The following is an 18,011-nucleotide window of genomic DNA, read 5'->3' as shown; positions in this document are numbered from 1 at the left end:
TCATAAAAAGAAGTAGGGCATTTTGTAGCCAAGGAGCAGAGGGCTGGGAAACTTTGATGATAAGGGGACATTTTAGCTAAATCAGCCTAAACAGGATTCCTGGTGAAGGCAGGCCAGGGGACCAAACATCTCCTGGCCCAGGAGGTACCTGATTAGAGCAGAAGGTGTGATCAGATTTGGAGGGCAGGGGTGGCATTGTCTATAAACCCCACATTTTCATGGATTTAATTTAAGGGTCTAGGGTTCATGAATGGGCCCCACATACGCTTGCCACTGGTGCATAGAGGTGGACAATATAGGCACAGGTGTTTAAGAAGTACAAGTAGAAAATGAGAAGTAGACGGTTTGAGAATTGCTTTCCACCCTGGGTTACAGCAGTGGGACTTCTTACCTTGCAGGTTCAGGTTGACTGGGCTCCTTTTGATTGGTTGCTGTGAATCTTCTTGTGTTATGGAAAAGACCTGCCCCACCCCTTGCCCTGCCCCTGCCCCGCCCCCTGCCTCGTGTTTTGCACTAGAGATTGAACTCAGAGGCACTACATCTCAAGCTAGAGTCTGCCTTTTCCAAGTGTGGTTTGATTTATTAGATGCCTAGGGGAAAGACTCCATTCTATATACCTATTCCCTATTTTTATGTCACTAGTGGGGCTTGAACTCAGGGCTGTTTGCTCCTGACTGGCCTTTTCTGCTCAAGGTTTATCCTCTTCCACTTGAGTCAACCCCCCCCCCCCCCCGCCATTTCCAAGACTCCATTCTTGTTTGGTCTTGGTCTTGTCTGTTAGGTCTAGAAGAGAAGCCCAAAGCAATTGCCTTCCTTCCACAAGTTTCTTATACCAGTGAAAATCCTGCTAAAATGGGATGATGCAAAGGCAGACCTGGGCCACTGAAAGTTGAGTTGGGTTAAGGAAGGCTGTCAGTTCTGGGGGAAGAGCTGGTTGCCTGTGTGGGGTGTATCTGTGCACATAGCTTTGAGTCTGCACCTGAATAAACAGCACCTGCTGTGCACACATTCACCTGCACCTGCGCTGGTGGTACTTTGGCACTGGGTTAGAAAACAGGTGCCTGTGAGCCTTTGAATCTAGGAAGGCAGAGTTAATATTTTTTCCCCCAAATGTTAGGAACATCTCTAGGACAAGCCAGGAATTTCACAAGGCATTGTAAAACTGCAAGAGCAACAGATGCTCTGTGTTTGTTCCCTCCAAGAGGGGAGAAATGGTTGGGAAGGTATATAAAATTTTCATGGCTTCTCCCCTCTATTGTATGATTTTTAAAATCTGGTGGTGTAGAAGCAGAGCCTAATGTGAGGTAACTAGAAAAAAAAAATGTATGTGTATGCTGGTCCTGGGGCTTGGAACTCAGGGCCTGGGTACTGTCCCTGAGGGGTGTGTGTGTGTGTGTGTGTGTGTGTGTGTGTGTGTGTGTGTGCGTGTGCGTGTGTGTGAGTGCGTGCGCACGCGTGCACGTGTGTGAGTGCGTGCGCGCGCGTGCACGCGTGTGAGTGCGTGCGTGTGTGCATGTGTGTTTTAACCCAAGATTAGTGCTCTACCACTTGATTCACAGATCCATTTCTGGCTTTTTGATGGTTAATTGGAGATAAAGTCTCAGATCCCAGCCTCCTCAGATATGACCCACTGGTGCTCGACTTAAAAAAGAATTTATAAAAACACAAACATAAAACATGGCTGTGGTAGAGGAGTCTGGGGTGGGAGAGTGAAGCGCAGCCGGGATGGGGACTCCTGGCAGGAAGGAAGAGAAATGGTTGCGTTGTAATGAACAAAACTAGCTAATGTAATTGCACGTTGATTCTCATTGTCACCCAAATGGCATGATTTCACATTCTCAGATGGTAAAATTATCCATTTATTTTATTCACAGGTTGTACTCAGATTATCTCTATTTTGCAAGTTCGAATAAATCTGCAGATGACTTCCATGAAAAAGTGACAGAGGCTCTGCAGCTGTTTGAAAATTGCATGCTGGATTATTCCCTGCGCGCCTGTGTCTACAACAACACCCTCAACAACGCCATGCCTGTGCGTATTCACCAAGGGGCCTGTTACAGAGGGGGGCCTCTGCTGTTCTGCGCAGGGAGCATCCTGCAGCGGGAGTGGAGCACCAACACTGAGAGAGGCATTTTAATATGCAAATGTCGCTCAGCTGCCTTGAGCGGTGGCTAATGGAGAAACAAATACTCCGGGCTGTGAGAGCTGTGAGAGCTGTGAGAGCTGACGGCCCTTCCAGCCTGCTCCCCGCCGCCGCCGCCGCCGGCCACCCTGCCACTATGCATCATCTGTCTCCTCCCTCATAGAGAGATTCAGGGTGCATTTAGGAAGATTCCATTTAGCGAGGCTCAAAAGCACACCCAGCAATTAGAGATGGCAGACAGGAGGACACCCAGCTCTCAGATTTTCTTATGGGCATTTCTGTAGCGTGGATTGTTCTGCTGGTTGAAAAAAATTCCCCATTAGTGCCTTCGAAGGCTTCTTCAAAAGTCCCTTCCGTGTGTCTACTGGGAAGAGCTCTCGCGGGCCTCTGCAGGCTCTTGTTTCCCCAGAAGGAGCACATCTGTCAATGTCTGCGCTCTCTTAGGCAAAAGCAGTTGTTGAGGGTGAATCCAGGACCTTTAGGCTAGGGCGGGCAGCTGGGCTCTGGGGTCCTAGACACTCCTTCAGCGGGCAGCTTTCCACAGTGTGGCGAGCGCTCCACTCGAAGGAGTGAAATAATGCTGTGGAGCCTCAGATCCCCCCCCCCCCCGGGAGGTGGGGCTGGCTACCCAAGACCATCGCACCTGAAGGCAGAGTGCACAGGTAGCCATGTCCTTGGTCTTTGTAGTTTGGTGAGGAGGATGTGTCAGGCAGCCAGGCACGGGCTCAGAGGCAGGCAGTGGTGTAGGTTCACCTCCTGGCTCTTGAGTTTGCTGGCTGTGTGACTCTTGGCAGCTATCTTAGCTTCTCTGAGACTCAGTTGCTTCAAACTACTTTACCAGGGTGTCATAAGAATTAAGGGGTGGATGGTGTGGACACTTGCTCTTGCACTGTATCCTTCCTCTGTGTTCCTGAATGGGGCTAGGCCCTGGGCTGCAGCAAGGACAAGGCAGACATGGTCCCTGTCCTTCAGTGTAGTCCAGAAGGAAGATTGGGCAGAGGCTGGGAAATGGCACCAGCAGAGGCTGCTGAAGACGGCGCCAGGCAGGCTGTGACTTATGGAAGGGAATGTCTGTACTGGGTGCATTAACCAAGGCCAGGGGAGAGCTATGGTCTGGATGTAGAACAGCTTGAGAGAGAAGCTTTACAAACACCCACCATGGCTACAGGGGAGCATGAGCAGGGGGCCGGCTGTGGGGTGCATGGGCTGCTTTGCCAAGGACCTAGTGAGTCTCTGAAGTTGTCCACACAGAGACATATATATTATATGTTACATGTTATATAATATACAATATGTACACATATAATATTAGTCATACTGTGATTTGAACTCAGGGCCTCTGGATTGCTGGGCAGGTTTTTACCCCTTGAGCTGCCCTCCAGCCACACAGGAGGGTTTTAAGCAGAGAAGGGCAGATGAGCAAAGGAGAATTTCCTCTGTACCCTCTTCAGGTTCCCTGGGGGTGATCTGGCCGCAGACAGACGGATAGGAGAAAGGCGTACAGATTTATTACCCGAAGAGAAGACGTCACAGTCCGGAGGGATAATCACAAATGTGATCACCCACCAACCTGGTGGGACCCAGAAACTCACACACCCCTGTCTCAGGGGAGGTGACGGTAGGGGGATGTCCGGGGAATAGCACGTGAGTTTTAGAGGAACCCCAGTTGTTTGAACATTCAGTGGCCTAGGACAAAATGTCTTCAGCCACAGAATGGACGACAGATTTAAATGCTTCTCTGTGAGGCCAACATAAAGGAGAAGGGTGTGTGACTGGGTCTGTCCAGGGAACAGGGACCGATGTGCGTTGTGATGTTGAGGTTTGGTGGCCAGGGAGCGCAGCAGAGGGTGTGACCTAACGGCGGTCCTGCGCTCTCAGCAGGCCTGTGGGCTCGGGCCCTGGCTCCTCAGGGGTCAGGATGTCGGCTTCCTCTGCGTGCAGGGAAGGCACTGTTACCTGCTTCCGTGCAGGGTCGGTTAGAGTTCCTGGCCTGCTTCAGGGGAGCAGGACGGGAAGGTGAGGAAACTTCCCCCCTTCCCCCTCCCCCAGTCTTCCTGAGTTCAAGGCGCCATCTCTAGGGGCCACGTTGCCCGAGCCCCACGTTAGCTACCGTGGCTCAGTATCTTAGGAAGATGCTTGGGGCTGGGAGGGAGGTAATAGCCCCAGCATGTTGTAACAGAGCCATGCCAGAGGGTAGGGGCAGAGGCTAGGAGCCCAGTGGAAATTTCTAGAAATAGGCCTTTCGTCTTCACTCCCTGCAAGGGTGGCGGTGTGTCCTCGGCACTCTGGTGTTTAGCAGTTGGTACACCACCTTGTGGCAGCACCTGGCATCCGAGGGAGAAGGCTGATGGGCCTAGAACAGGTCGAGGATGGTATTCACCCGGGCTGATGTGTTTCCACCCCGGCCATCTGACACTGACTGTGTGGGACTGCACACTCGCCTGATGGGTAGGGGGAAGACAGGGAAGAAGGGAAGCAGGGCAAGGGCAGGGAGGGCTCCGATCCCAGGGAAGCATGGAGTGAGCAGAGCTCCCCAGCGGGGCGGAGTGGGCTCACGTCAGGAGACTCAGCTCAGCCTGAGCTTGGTGGCTGTGACGGGTCGGGAGAGGCCAGTCTGGTGGACCCCTGCCCAGGCACAGCTGGGTTTAGCTGTGAACTGTGCCGCTCTCCGCTGAAGGCTGAGTGCCTGGCATAACCAGGTCTGCATGCCACGGGCACCTCATGCTACCCATGGTGCCCCAGACGGCCCTCCCTGACACCTTCTCTTGTGATAGGCATTGCCTGGGGCCAGGCAAGCTGCACCCGCTTTGCCAGTCTCTAAACGGTTTTCCTGAAGGCAGGGTTTCTGCAGCCACTTCCTCCCGTGGAGGGCAGAGGGTGTGCCCTTCCGCTCACTTCCCGTCTACCCTCAGCTGTGAGCATGAGAACACTGCTGAGACTGGGCCGGAAGTTCACCGCGGCCACGCGATGCCCTCCACTTCCTTGTGTGCTGGAAACAGCCTCATAAAAGGTTTGAAGTTCTGCTGGTGAGACGGGGAAGGATCTAATCCCGTTTGTCCGTGCTGTGCCCTGTCTTAAACTGCTCCCCCTCCCCAGGTCCCTTCCTACTTTCCAGTGAAAGATGTCCTCCCATTTGAAACCAGAGACTGGTTCAGGCTCATTCCCAAGTGTGGTGGCTTTGAAACTCCCTGCCTGCCTCCCCAAAGCCTTTGAGCCAGGAGGAGGCACGCATCTTAATTCCCTTGGAGACCTGCTAGGGATGATGTTCTATCAAAGGGAGGAGCGCAGGGGGCAGCTGTGGCTGCGGGGGCTGTTGCTTCACCTCTCTCCAGTCCCTGGGGGAGGACGGGAAGCCTTTCTCTTGGAGATGACTCCATACTTGTGCAAAGAAAATGTCTCTCCATCTGCAAATCCCAGCCCGGTTTCAGCGTGGGGGTGGGGGGTGGGGCAGCACTTTAGGCCAGAGGGGACCCTGCACGTCCCCTGCCTCCCTGCGGCTCCCAAGTGCTGCCGAGCCCAGCCTCTCCTTACCTTCCTCCCTATCACTCGATGGCCCCAGACTCCACACGGGAGCTTACAGCAGGGTTCCAAGGCGCTGGCCATAAATGCAAACTCTCTGCCTCCTTCCCGCCACCCCCACCCCTGGCATCCTGGTCAGATGTTTGTGCAGGTGGGTGTGGGCAGGGACCTCAGTCTGTCCACAGCCTCTCTGTGAGTGCTGTGCGTCAGGTTTGGGTACCTTTTCACTATCCCTCCCTGGCTTCCTGGACACATTTCCCCTGCTCGTGGAAGGACCTCTCACCCTTCCAGCCTTTCTTAATCTGACCTGTTCTTCATAGTGTGCGTCGCAGGTGTTTCTGTAACTCTGTGTCCACCACTAGATTGCAAGGTCCATGGCCCCAGGGCCCAGCCTGTTAAGTAGCAATGTGTCTCCATGGCCCAGCAGGCACTTTTCCCACAGTGGGAGCTCAAAGTCGTTTCTAAACAGATGAATGAGTGAGTGAATGAATGGAGAATAGTAAGGAGGAGGTGGAGAGTCCCCACTGGCTGGAGGGCAGAGATGCGTGGTGCCCGTCTGGGTCTGGAATGAGAGTCAGCTCAGTCTGACTCCCATGCGGTGTCCCCTGGGCCCCTCCCCTCCCTAGGTCTCCACAAAGGGCTCTCTGTGTCCCGTGTGGCGTTTGCTGGGATGTTCTGTGGTGCACACCTTTCCTCAGGGTTCCCCTAAGGTGGGACAAGCCCCATGCATGAGGACCTGACTGTGGAGAGGTCAAATGCCGGTGCTGGCAGAGCCCTTTCTGGGCCTGTACATTCCACATGAAACAGCCGGCACTCGTGATCTCCAGGCTTCTCTGGGATGTAATACAGTTTATGTTTAAATACATTGAGTTTCCTCTCCACTTTGGTTATTTTGCTTCTCATTCCCCACTGGGCAAAGGTGAGGGAGAAGGGACCCCCAGGGAGTGGCCTGGGTTTTTGTTGCAGTGGCAATGCTGCACCCTTCCCTGAGATGCTCAGAGCTCCCCCTGGCTGTGAGGAGGTGGAAGTGTACTGGAGTGGGTTGATGGGAGGCTCTTTCCCCTGGGATCTGGCAGAGCACCCAGGAAACCTCTCCCCTCCCACCTGGGCCAGCCCGACCTGGAAAAGAGACCTTGTGCAATGCACAACTCAGCCACAAGACTTTGTCCACGGGGTACTCACAGAAAGTTACAGGGAATGGTCTGTTACAGGTCAGGTGCAGGGTCAGCTTCAGCACTGTAAAACTCAGCATCCTGCCACCAACACTCAGCTCCTCTCCTGGGAAATTGTCAGGCCACAAAGGCAGGCTCTCTGGAAGAAATGCAACCCAGGAGATAAGACTTCCTCTTATTTGTGTGGTTTAAAAATCTTTTAAAAAATAATAGCTATTTAACTCATTCATCTTTTATATTTCCTTTCCTAATTAAAATTTTTTAATTGTTACTGTACAGATGATATACAGAAGGGTTACAGTTAGCTACGTAAGTCAGGAAATGAGTCCATTTCTTTTTGGACAACATCGCCCCATCCCTTGCTGACTTCCCTTTGAGGAGTGGCCTGTGAGCCGGTCGGGGGAAGACGGAGAAGCTTGCCCGTGACTTAACCACGGGAAGTTCCTGCGCATTATCCGTGCTGGAGGTGACCTGTGTATTTGTTTCTGAGACTGGCAGGCACTCATTTTCTCTCTGGCTTCCACCCAGCATCTTTTACGATTAGTGTATAGGGTCGCAACAAAGTGTGGCTGGAGGCAGCTAATGAATTCTGGAGACAACTTTATCTGTTCCCACTAAGTGTTTTTCTTCCTCTCCATCCTTTCCTATGTTGTTAGGAAAATAATAAAAATGGAAAAAAGAACCCTGAGAGCTGAAGCTAATTAGCATCTGCCCGTTTCTTGTCTAATGCTTTATCATCATGCTGATTGATACCATGTGCAGCAATCCTACCCAGGTCCATACTGCTCCGTGTGCTGTGATTTAATGGCCAAGCAGTGGTCTCTGCCCTCCAAGAGCTCAAGGTCAAGCTGCACAGGGAGGACGTATGATGGGAGAGTGCCTGACTCCTGGGAGGGGCGCTAAGGACGCTGGGAGGTGCCCCTCATGGAGGGGTGGGCAGGAAGTTCAGCCCTGGAGTTCTCCACAGGGTCGGCCCATGCAGCTCACTGCTTTGCATGCTGGTGGGGGGCTGAGGAGTGGGGGGCAGGGATGGGAGGTGGGCGGCCTGGTCAGGAGCTGCGTGAGCCCAGCAGGCGAGATGGCAGTGGACCAGGGGACGGGCCTACGCAGGAGGTGCAGGTGAGAGCCCTGCCACTGTTCCTGCTCTGGCCGTGACTGAGGGCTGCAGAGGAGAGTTCCCAGACCACTCTTGCTCGGTGTTCTAGAAGGTCTGGCCCTGAAGGATGTATGACACAGCATGAGGGTGGATGTCACTCAAGGGAAGATGTACAAAGTCATGCTAACAGCCATGATGTACATGTCACCACCCCAAAGCTCTGTGTCACATGGGTGCATGCTGCCTCCTGGCTGGCCTTTAGTCTTGAGACTCCCCAGAGGCCAAAGCTGACACCTACCTTTGTGGCCCAGAGTCCCAACTGTAAGTGACAGTGTCAGCCTATCTGGGCCCCAAACCCCAGTGAGCGCAAATGCTCCTGTGGGGCAGCACATTCTAGGCACCAAGGCTACCCCTCTCTTGAGTCAGGGCAGTTCTTTACTGCCCGGTTTACACCTGGTAGGCAGCCGAAAAGGGACAAGAAGATGAGGGCCCAGAACTGAGTAGGTGGGAAGGTGGAAGGACTTCCGATTGATTGGCCTCTTTCCAGTCTGTGTGTGCACACCCCCGCCGAGTGGCCACGGCCCTGTCCCGAGAGCGCCTGGGGTGTCCCAGCTTGGTTTTTCTCAGCCTGCTGGACCTGGGTAGCACCAGGAACAGTGGGCTAGCCACATGCCATGCAGAGGACGTGGACGCTGTTGGTTATTGCAGCCTGCCCCCTTGGGTGCAGGTGTGGACCTGTGAGCGGTGTGGAGCTGCCAGGCACTGCCAAGAGGATTAAATGCAACCCTGGGCTAGGACTTCTTAGCACATGTAGCAGGAAGCCGCTCAAGAAAAATGCTGCATTAAATGCTTGTATTAAATCTCCGCTGGGAGCCTCCATCACTGGCTTGTAGTGGCGATGCTTCCGGAAGAGTGTCTCCTGCGGTACCAGCCTCCTTCTCTGTCCTAGGTGAGGCTCCAGGTCGGGCTGTATGCCGTGTACCTTCTCGACTGGCTCACCGTCTTCAGTAAGGAGCAGTTCCTCATTCTGCGCCTGGAAGACCACGCCTCCAATGTCAAGTACACCATGCACAGGGTCTTCCAGTTCCTGAACCTGGGTATGTGCTATGCCTCTCACTGCGGGGTACAGCGTGATGAGTCCCCGGCTGCTGGCCCCTGCTGGCTCTTTTGGAGCTCTCTAGGTCAAGCATGGTAGGGCGAGGGGGGTAGAGACAGGCTGCGGGAGGCCAGGCCAGTCCCTGTGTCTGGGTCAGCAGAGGCACCTGGGTCGAGGTTTGAGGTGCGGTGAGGGGCTCTCTGGGGCGGGGGGGGGGGGGGGAAGGGGAGGTGACATCCTTCCTGGAAGTTAGTTGTCTCCTCAAGGGAGAAGAGGAGGCCTCGGCTCCATTCACAGAGTGGCTGGGAACAGGCCACAGGGGAAGGGGAGGCTAGCCCTGCCACAGCTCCTGGGAGGGCTGTGGAGAGTTTATGGAAAGAGAGAGATGTGAGTGTGAGCTATGGGGGAGCCCCAGGCGACAGTGGGGGGCTGGCAGAGGTGTGGCTGTGGAGGAAGGAGCTGGCGGCTGTATCATTCATTTCTGATGCTGCTGGGACCCCTGGCGTCAGAGCCCTCACGTTGTAGAGGGAGGGGAGGTCCCAGGGGCACTGTGCTAAGGCAGTGCCCGGTGCTAGCTGGCAGAGAAGCAGCCACAGGGTAGGGAGCGGCCCCTGTGCACCCGTCACCCAGGGCTAGCGGGCAAGGCTGCAGCAGGGCCTTCCTTCCTGCAGCCATCTGAGGACCTTTCCTGAGACTTGTTAACCAAAGTTTTGTTGAACACAGGGTCCTTTAGCCATTTGGTTTTATTTTGTTTCTTCCTTTCCTTTGGAGATCTGGTCATTGGTTGAAGTGTAGTCATTTCTTTCTCCTTTGAAAAAGGCTTCAAGCCATTTTTTTAAAAAAAAAGTTGACCACTTACTGACTGTTGCATTAATATAGGCTTGTCCTTTTGTCCCTACAAGGGACAGTAAGGCCACTTCTCTGTCTTACGTAGCCCTAGAGCACTGAGACATGTTAAGGACTAAGTTGGGTCCTGGAGGCCTGGCAGTCACCGTGGGCTGGGCCAGTGTGCAGCTGCTGCTCTGCAGGGCCGGGCTGTGGGGGGAGGGTGGGCTTCAGCGCAGCCTCTGCCAACCTGTCCTCACCAGCGTGCTGGCCGCAGGTGTGGGTGCGGCCAGCGGGGCTCTGGGCACGGGTTGGGTGCAGGCATTGTCGCCACCATGGCTACTTTGCAAGAAGACACGACATAGGATGAGACGGGGCCAGGTGAAGTCCAGCGGCTGCTTAGAAGAAAACCCCAAGTCCTAAGACTGCCTGGCAGCTGGCACTTCCCCGTTCACAGGACAGGCCCATGGGCTGCCAGACAAGCCCTCCAGGGCAATGAGGAGTAAGCCCCCAAGTGGGCCACGGTGGAGGCCTGGGCTCCAGATGAGCTCATCTCTGCATACCAGCGCAGACGCTGGGCCCCAGAATCGCTTCGCAATCTCATAATGATCTTTCCATCTTCCTCCCTCCACGCCTCCAAATGGAACCAGCCAAAGAATTTGAATTCCCCAACCCAGTCTTCTTAAAGGGAAACACATGTCTCAGCGTGCCGTCGCTGGGGGTTTGGGGTCCGTTGTTCCTTTTGCCTCCTGCCATGCCCCCAGCTCAGGAGATTCTTTTTCTTTCACTCCAGGGCCTCTCAGTGAGAAGCAAGAAGCTTTGATGACCAAGAGCCCAGCCTCCAACGCCCGGCGTCCTGAGGATCGCAGCCTGGGGCCCATGTGGCCCGTCACACAGAAGATTCTGCGGGACTTCTACAGGCCTTTCAATGCCAGGCTGGCCCAGGTCCTGGCCGATGAAGCGTTTGCTTGGAAGACACCGTGAAACACCGAGTCCTGCTGCAGCTGCTGGACTCCATCATTGCCATGACTTGAGAAGTCTCTCTTGATAGGAAGCCATTCAGTCACAGTATGGAGGGGACCCGGGTTTCTCCCCAGGCACCTGTTTGTTACAGCCATTCCAGAATTTCCCCTGCCACACTTCAAGCTCAGCCCTTGACCCGTCCCACAGCTTCTCCACCAGAGGCCGAAGCAGAGAACACTTCAACGGGAATTCACTTTTCCCAGAGCACCTGGAGCTCAGGGATGGGAGGCTGGCACCATGCCAGACACAGAGAGGCCGTCTCAGGAGGACACAGCCCCGCCCTGCCCACTGAGCCCCTCCTGAGGGGTTCCACAAACTCTGGGATCCCGCTAAGTAAGCTTGAGGCCGTGCTCCAGGTCTCCTCTGCTGACACTTCAGATGCAGTTTGGAAACATGCTGTCTAGAGCCTCTTTCTTTTTTGAAATCTTATTCTCAAGTCAGCCCTTCAGTGACATCAGAAATAAGCCCTGTTCACTCCACTCTTCCCAAGAAGAAGGGGAAAAAACACAGCATTTGGCAACCCAGAAATCTCTCCAACCTCTTCCCCTTTGTTCTTTTTATTTATGTTTAACACAGACAAGGAATACCTTTAGAACAGATGACTTCCTGCATTGACTAGCCCTACCTCTCCTTTCTGCCTCTTTTTCTTTTCTTTTTGTTGCCAGTACTGGGGTGTGAACTTAGGTCCAGTCTGCTGTCTCTTATATTTTTTTGCTTAAGGTTGGCACTCTACCGTCTGAGCCACAGCTCCACTTCCAGCTATTCCATAGTTAACTGGAGTTAAGAGTCTCACGGACTTTTCCTGCCCCAGCTGGCTTCCTCAGATCTCAAGCCTCCTGAATAGCTACGATTACAGGCATGAGCCACCAGTGCCCAGCTCCCTTCTGCCTCTTTAAATGCTTTCTGAAGAAGTTCAACTTGTATTTGGAAGGGTAGTTTTGTAGCTTTTTTTTTTTTTTTTGATGTCAATGCCAGGACAGAGCCACCTCAAGGGATCAGACACTTCATGGGAAATCTGGTACCCGAGGCTCGTACGTGTACAGCGTCATCCGGGAGCTAAAGGATGCTTCAAGTTTTGATTCAGACAGACTACCCACATCCTCCATTGTGCGTAGTCCAAGTTCTCCCTCGCAATGGTCCTGTAAGATCTTCAGGTCCTGATTCTGAAGCTTGGTGCACCAACTCAACTTCGGGTAGCGTGTGACATTGGGACTGGGGCCATGTTCTTCATGGAACTTTCCAGGCCTCTTGGCAGCTTGGTTTGTGGCTTGAGGGGGCTGAAGGTCTTGCCATTTCTCGGAAAGCCCCAGGGAAGACCAGACGCAATGCCCATTTGGCACACAGGCCTGGGTGGGAGCATTTGAAAGCATAGCCCTGGAGTGTGGTCAGTGGACGCTTCCTGCGAATTCACTCATGGTCTCGGGTCACGGTCCCATCCACCTGCGTCACAAAGTGCAAACACTACATACCCAGCTGTCCCTGGCGTTGGTGCGAGAGGCTGGGCCTGGGTGGTGTGAGGATCTTCGGTCTGCTGCTGGAGATGGGCTGCGCAGAGCACTGAAGGTGCACGAGAGCCCTCCGCACCGGGAAGCTGGGGCTGCTCCGCTCCTGAAGGAGCTGTGTGTCCCCAGTGCCCTTGTACAGAGACAGTCCCAGCCAAAGCTCAGCGCGGCCGCCAGGAAGGGATCTGTCTGGAGCACAAGGGTGCTGGGGCGCTGTCACTTCGGTGTGTGTATGTGTGTATTTATTTGGAATACGGTGTGTGTGTGTGCGTATGTGGGGGCTGCATTTTCGGAGTGGGCTCTTTCCGGGTTTTGTGGCTGATGAAACTCCCCCCACCTCCTCTCTGGACACTGTGCTTTTATAGATTAATTTCTCTTCCAGTTAACGCCTCCTTTGCAGTATCTATTTTCCTACTCCTCACCAATAATGGTTACAAGGGATTTTCTGTACACACTCCTACGCATGTGAAAAACCATGCAATTCTGCTTCTTACAGAAGTATTACTGGGGATATTATTTCCAATATTATTTGGTTCATTACTGATCTTATCTCCTCAGGCCCACCCTCAGTGCCATCCAGACCTGGCGCTCCTTCCAGGCGTTGCGGTCACTGCTGTTGCCTTTGCGCTCTGTCCATTGAGGCTCTCTCTGGGTGACCGCACAGGTAGCGTTTCAGGCAGTGACCGCAGCCTGGCACCCCATGCCAAAGTGAAAAGGAGCGTTTCTCCCGACCTGGTGTTGCAGTCCCCTTGTGTCCCCCCAAACCTCCAACTGTATCCAACTGTCCTCCCCCGGCCATGTGAGGCCTGGGACCTGGATCACCATTATGCTGTATTTTCATGAATATTTAACACAATTAAAGACGGGCCCACCTGGCTGTGCCCACCCATCACTTGCACGCCCATCTGTTCTTTCTGCGGTGTCCAACATGCGTGCAAAGGTCACCGGAAAGTCACTCGTTCTAAGTGGTAGAGCACAGGCTAAGGGACAACATCCAGGCCCTGAGTTTGGAAGAGCGGAGTCAGGGTGGTCCTGGGGTGTCCTGTGGAGAGCCGAGCCAGGCGCCCTTCCCCCCCAGCTGTGGCCTTAGCGATTGGAATCTGCAGGGGGACTGAGCGAAGGCCTCTCTCCTGGGCCCTGCCTGGCCCCTGAGGAGTATCAGTGTGGGGTGCTGGTGTTTCATTGCTGCGTGTCATTGTCAGTAGACATCCGGTGCCCTGCTGGGACTTAAGAGTCTAAGGGAGGAGGTGGTGCATTTGTCAGCTTAGGCCACCGTTAGAAGGTAGGCCAAGCTGGATGGCTTACACAGCAGGCACTTCTCTCAATTCTGAGGCTTGGAAGTCCACGTGAGAGGCCAGCACTGGTATCTCGGGTCACCTCTGCAGCCTGTTGATGGCTGTTCTTTGGCTGCCTCTTCACTTGGTCCTCTGCTTGTCCCCAGTGTCTTGTCACCTCACGAGGACACTGGTCAAGACAGGACGAGAACCTGCCGGAAGGAAGGACCCATTCTAACAACCATCCGTTTTAAAGGCCTCCTCTCCAAATACAGCTGTATTCTGAGGTACTGGGGGCTGGGGTGTGGACACGTGGATTTGGGGAGGGGGATGCAAGTCTCCCAGCAGTGTCTCACCTTTGGGTTCTGGAACCTAGCCCACCCGGGATACACCCCAGTTGGCACCCCAGTTTGGGGAAGCCCCAAAGAACCTGTCTCCCAAGTACTGTCCCCAAATTGGTATTTGGGGATGGGAAAAGGGGAGAGCTCCAGCTTTTCATCATAGGCCAGCTGAGTGTAGCTCCCTCAGGGAGAACGGGCCTGCCTGGGGGAGGGGTCAGTGGGAGTTGGGTGCAGGACAGGGCCTTCCTGAAGCGCTTCCATTACTCCCCGCCCCCCCCCCAGGCCCAGAGGAGGGGTGGGCGGCTCCTGTGTGCCGAGGCCAGAGGCTCTCTCTCTCTCTCTCTCTCTCTCTCCCACCCATCAGGCAGTCTGCCGTGGGTGGGGCCAACCTTGTGGAGACTTGCAAGAAAACAGCACTTTGATGAATTGGATTTTCCAAGAGCTGGGGAAACCCTGGCCCTCCCTGAGGGCACCCAAAGCACGGGGGTGGGGCAGGACAGGGTGGGGTGGGGCGGGGCCCAGCTGAGGAGAGCGGTAGCCCCAGGAGCTGGCTGTGTTTCCTGCTGCTGCTTCAACAAATCTCCCCTACCCAAGTGGCCTAAAATCACACGGCTTTCTCATCTTACACTTTGGGAGCTCGAAGTCAGGGATCCACCTCCCCAGGCTCAAGTCAGGCCATGAGCAGGGCTGCATCCATTTTTTCCCCCTAGGGCTTGAGGGAAATTTGCCTGACTTCTTCCAGCTTTTAAAGGTCCGGATATCCCTGGCTCGTGGTTTCATCTTCCTAGCTTAGCATCTTCAGTCTGTCGGTGCCCCGTAGCCACATCTGCAGCAAATCGTCTGCCTCTCAGGAAAACACTGCTTGCACTGGACTTACTGGATAGTCTGCGGGGGGGGGGGGGGGTAGGGGACAATCTCGCTACCTCGAGATCAAAGCCGCCACGTCTTTGCTGTGGAATGCATCTGTGGGCTGTGGGGCTGTACCGTAGCCATCTTTCTGCTGCCACAGGACAGTGCTCTGGGCTGGTGGAGAGCGCAGGAGATGGAGTAGGTTCCCAGACGCTAGTTCTGTGTAATGTCCCCGCAGGGCCAGCAGAAGCCTGAAGCAGTGTCGTCCTGCCCTGTGATGGGATTAGAGGGACAAGAGACCTGCTTCCCACACCGAGCTGAGACCTCTGGAGAGCTGAGTTTCTCAGCCTTGCAAGTGGCAGCTTGTGGAACACTTGCTTACAGTTTTGTTTGCATTTTCATTCTTGCGAAGCTACTCTTTCATGTCCCCAGCAGGCCCATTAGAGCCACCTGGGCAGGTCCCGGTCTCTGAAGCGGGACTGTTGGTGAGTTCATCATGCTTCAAGAACAGCTCGTGAAAGTTGCGAATATAGGTTTCCCCATCCCAAGAGAGAGCTCCGGGGCTGCATCCTCCCGGCCCTGGTCTCTGCAAGGCTGACCTCCTACCTGGCTGGCATTCATTGCCTGATGGTCCCAGGCTGGCCTGTGGCCTCTGTCCATCCCACCAGCCTGATCCCAGCGCTGCCTTCCCCGCGCGGCCAGTCCTCTGCGGCTCTCCTCTGTCTTCCTTGACTGTAAGACATGTCAGGGGCAGAGGATGGAGAACTATGGGCCGGCCTGGGGTCCTTGGGCTTCCAGTTGCTGTCCTCTGAAAGCCTGCGTGATAAGGGGTGAGCACAAGGGTGGACATGAGGGATAACCAGGTGACCCCCCAGGGGGCTGGGCTAGGGAGGAGTGGACCTCGGTCACCAGCCACCGGTGAGTGGCCATGCCCTTCTGGGCACGTGGGACCCGCCCAGGCCTGTTTCGGTGCTTGTTGCCAAAGCTCGACTCCTCTGTGGGTGCAGAGGCCCCTGCAGCTGTGCAGGGGGCTTCATGGGGGGTACCCCTGACTCTGTGCTCTGAAAGACCCCATGAGGCAGGCTCTGGGGAGATCTAGAAGTGGTTGGATCTAGAAAGGCTGAAACATGGGCTCTGGGAGACTCATAGCTTGCCCCAGACAGCAGGGAGCTGACTCATGAGGAAGAGCAGAGAAAGGGAAGAGAGGAAGAGAGGTGTGACCGCCCCCAGCTTCAGCATTCACCACCACAAAGAGCCCCACTTCACCCCACCAGACAGCCCCACAAGGACGGCCCTGGGGGGTAGGGGTGGGAGGCGGGCCTGGGGTCAGGAGGCTTCGGAGCTGATTACCCTGCTGGGGCCCAACAGAGGGCCTGGGATGGTCCACTCAGAACTTTGGGGTAACCGCTAGATCCTTTTAGCACCCACAGGTCTGTCAAGTTCATGATCAGGTATCAGAGTTGCAAACAGTTTATAAGCTGAGTGTCAGAGAGGCTGTGCACACCTGTGGGGTCACACAGCTCAGGGACCAGAAAGAGGGAGCAGAATGGCAGCTGTCTTTTAACAACATAAAAGCTTTTTGTTTTAGTGCCCATCCTCAGCAGTCCAGCAGCATGTAGAGTGTGGGACTCCTACCCCTCCCTCCAGCCCCATTTCCAGTGCCCTCAAGGTAGGGCAGTGAGTTCTGGGGTCCTCTGAGCTGAGCCAGGGCTTTAGTGGACCTGCCCAGCCAGGGGTCTGGATGGTGATGGGGCTTCCTGGGGAAATCAAAGGGCAAGAGGCAGGACCTGGGCTGAGCCTCGGAGACCCAGCCTACAGGACTGCCCTTCCTCCCTCCTTCCTTCCCTCCCTCCGGGCCTGCCTCTCCACCTCCATCCCTCCCTTCTTTCCTCCCTGCCTCCCTTCTGACCTTCCTCCTTCCTTCCTCTTTCCCTTCTTCCCTCCCTTCCTGCCTCCCTCCCTCCCTGCCTGCCTCTCCCTGCCTCCCTCCCTCCCTCTCTGCCTCCTTTCCTCCCTCCCTCTCTGCCTTTCTCCCTCCCTGACTCCTTCCCCCCTTCCCTCCCTCCCTGCCTCTCCCAACCCCCTTCTCTCCCTCCCAGCCTTTCCCTCCCTCCTTCTTTCTTCCCTCCCTCTCAGCCTCTCTCTCCCTTCTTCCCTCCCTCCCTCCCTCCCTCCCTGCCTCCCACTGCCCAGGGAAGCCAGCCAGTGGTCCAAGCCACCCCGTGGATGGGCTTCAGGTCCCCCAAGGCCTGAGTCACAGCAAGTGGACAGCCCTGCCCTCAGCCTCAGCCCTGCCTGACTGCCTCAAAGCCCACGCCTAGCTAGAAATTGTGCATTTCATTTTCTCTGTAAATATTTTCTGGACGAGGTGTGGTGGAGGACCGCTCTTTGCTCACTGCCAACATTCTCAGGTTTTCCACCGAGTCCTGGTGTTGGAGGGAGCGCACATCCACCATCTGCCCACAGGAAGCTGGGGTTTAGGGCCCGACAGACATGATCAGAAATGGACAGATGGATGGATCAGAGCATTATGCAATGCTACACAGCACTATGACAGCCAGAAAGGAGGGGCTGGGGACAGTGACCTGCACCCTCCACTCTCTCCCATCCCTGCTCCCAGTCACCTCTCCTGTGAGGGGCTGGAATGGTGGCCTGGCTTTCCCCAAGCCATGGGAGGACCAGTCCCAGCATGCTTCAGGCCGTGGGAGGACCAATCCCAGCCTGCCTCAGGCCCGCTCACTGGGCTCAGACACCGACCTGCAGATTGGTCTGGAAGCCTCTGTGATGACCCCCCCCCCTTTCTGCTCCTGCAGTGGGGGGATCCTAGGGCCAGGCCTGGCTCTTGCTCTCAGCCCATCCTCATCCTCCTTCACTGGGCTTTTGGGCCCAGCCCTGAGTTGCTCACAGTGGTGGTGGGGGATGCCTTTTGTGGGGGGAATGAGCTTGGGCCCCGCCCCTCTCCCATGCAGCCCATCTCCCACGGTCCACCCATCTCAGCCACCCAGGAAGCAGGTGAGGGCCAAATGCCTGAGCCCAGCCAGGCCATGACTCTTCATCTGGCCTCTGGGGCCCGCCTTGCCTTCCCTCTTGATTTTACCCCACCTGTGCTGGGATCCTCTGCTCTCTGCTGCTTCCTCCTGGTCCGCCTCAGTGTCCTGCCCCTCCCACCTG

The 18,011-nt window shown here is 55.3% G+C and overlaps 1 protein-coding gene across 3 annotated transcripts in view; it reads left to right on the top strand.

Annotated features, from left to right (window-relative positions):
* Chst15 (carbohydrate sulfotransferase 15) overlaps window positions 1-11,369 on the top strand; it is a 78,688-nt gene extending 67,319 nt beyond the window's left edge. For all 3 annotated transcript variants that reach the window (XM_042701440.1, XM_042701442.1, XM_042701441.1), the window contains 3 exons: window positions 1,875-2,031; window positions 8,880-9,027; window positions 10,645-11,369. In XM_042701440.1, the coding sequence (XP_042557374.1) occupies window positions 1,875-2,031; window positions 8,880-9,027; window positions 10,645-10,835 (496 nt within the window). In that variant the 3' untranslated portion in view covers window positions 10,836-11,369. The remainder of the gene's footprint in view (window positions 1-1,874; window positions 2,032-8,879; window positions 9,028-10,644) is intronic.
* Window positions 11,370-18,011: the final 6,642 nt, after the last annotated feature.

This window comes from Dipodomys spectabilis, unplaced genomic scaffold (assembly GCF_019054845.1).
Source record: "Dipodomys spectabilis isolate Male_0828 unplaced genomic scaffold, ASM1905484v1 ptg000289l, whole genome shotgun sequence".
NCBI lineage: Eukaryota > Metazoa > Chordata > Mammalia > Rodentia > Heteromyidae > Dipodomys > Dipodomys spectabilis.
Note: the sequence above shows the minus strand (reverse complement) of the source record. Positions and strands in the feature narration are given on the sequence as shown.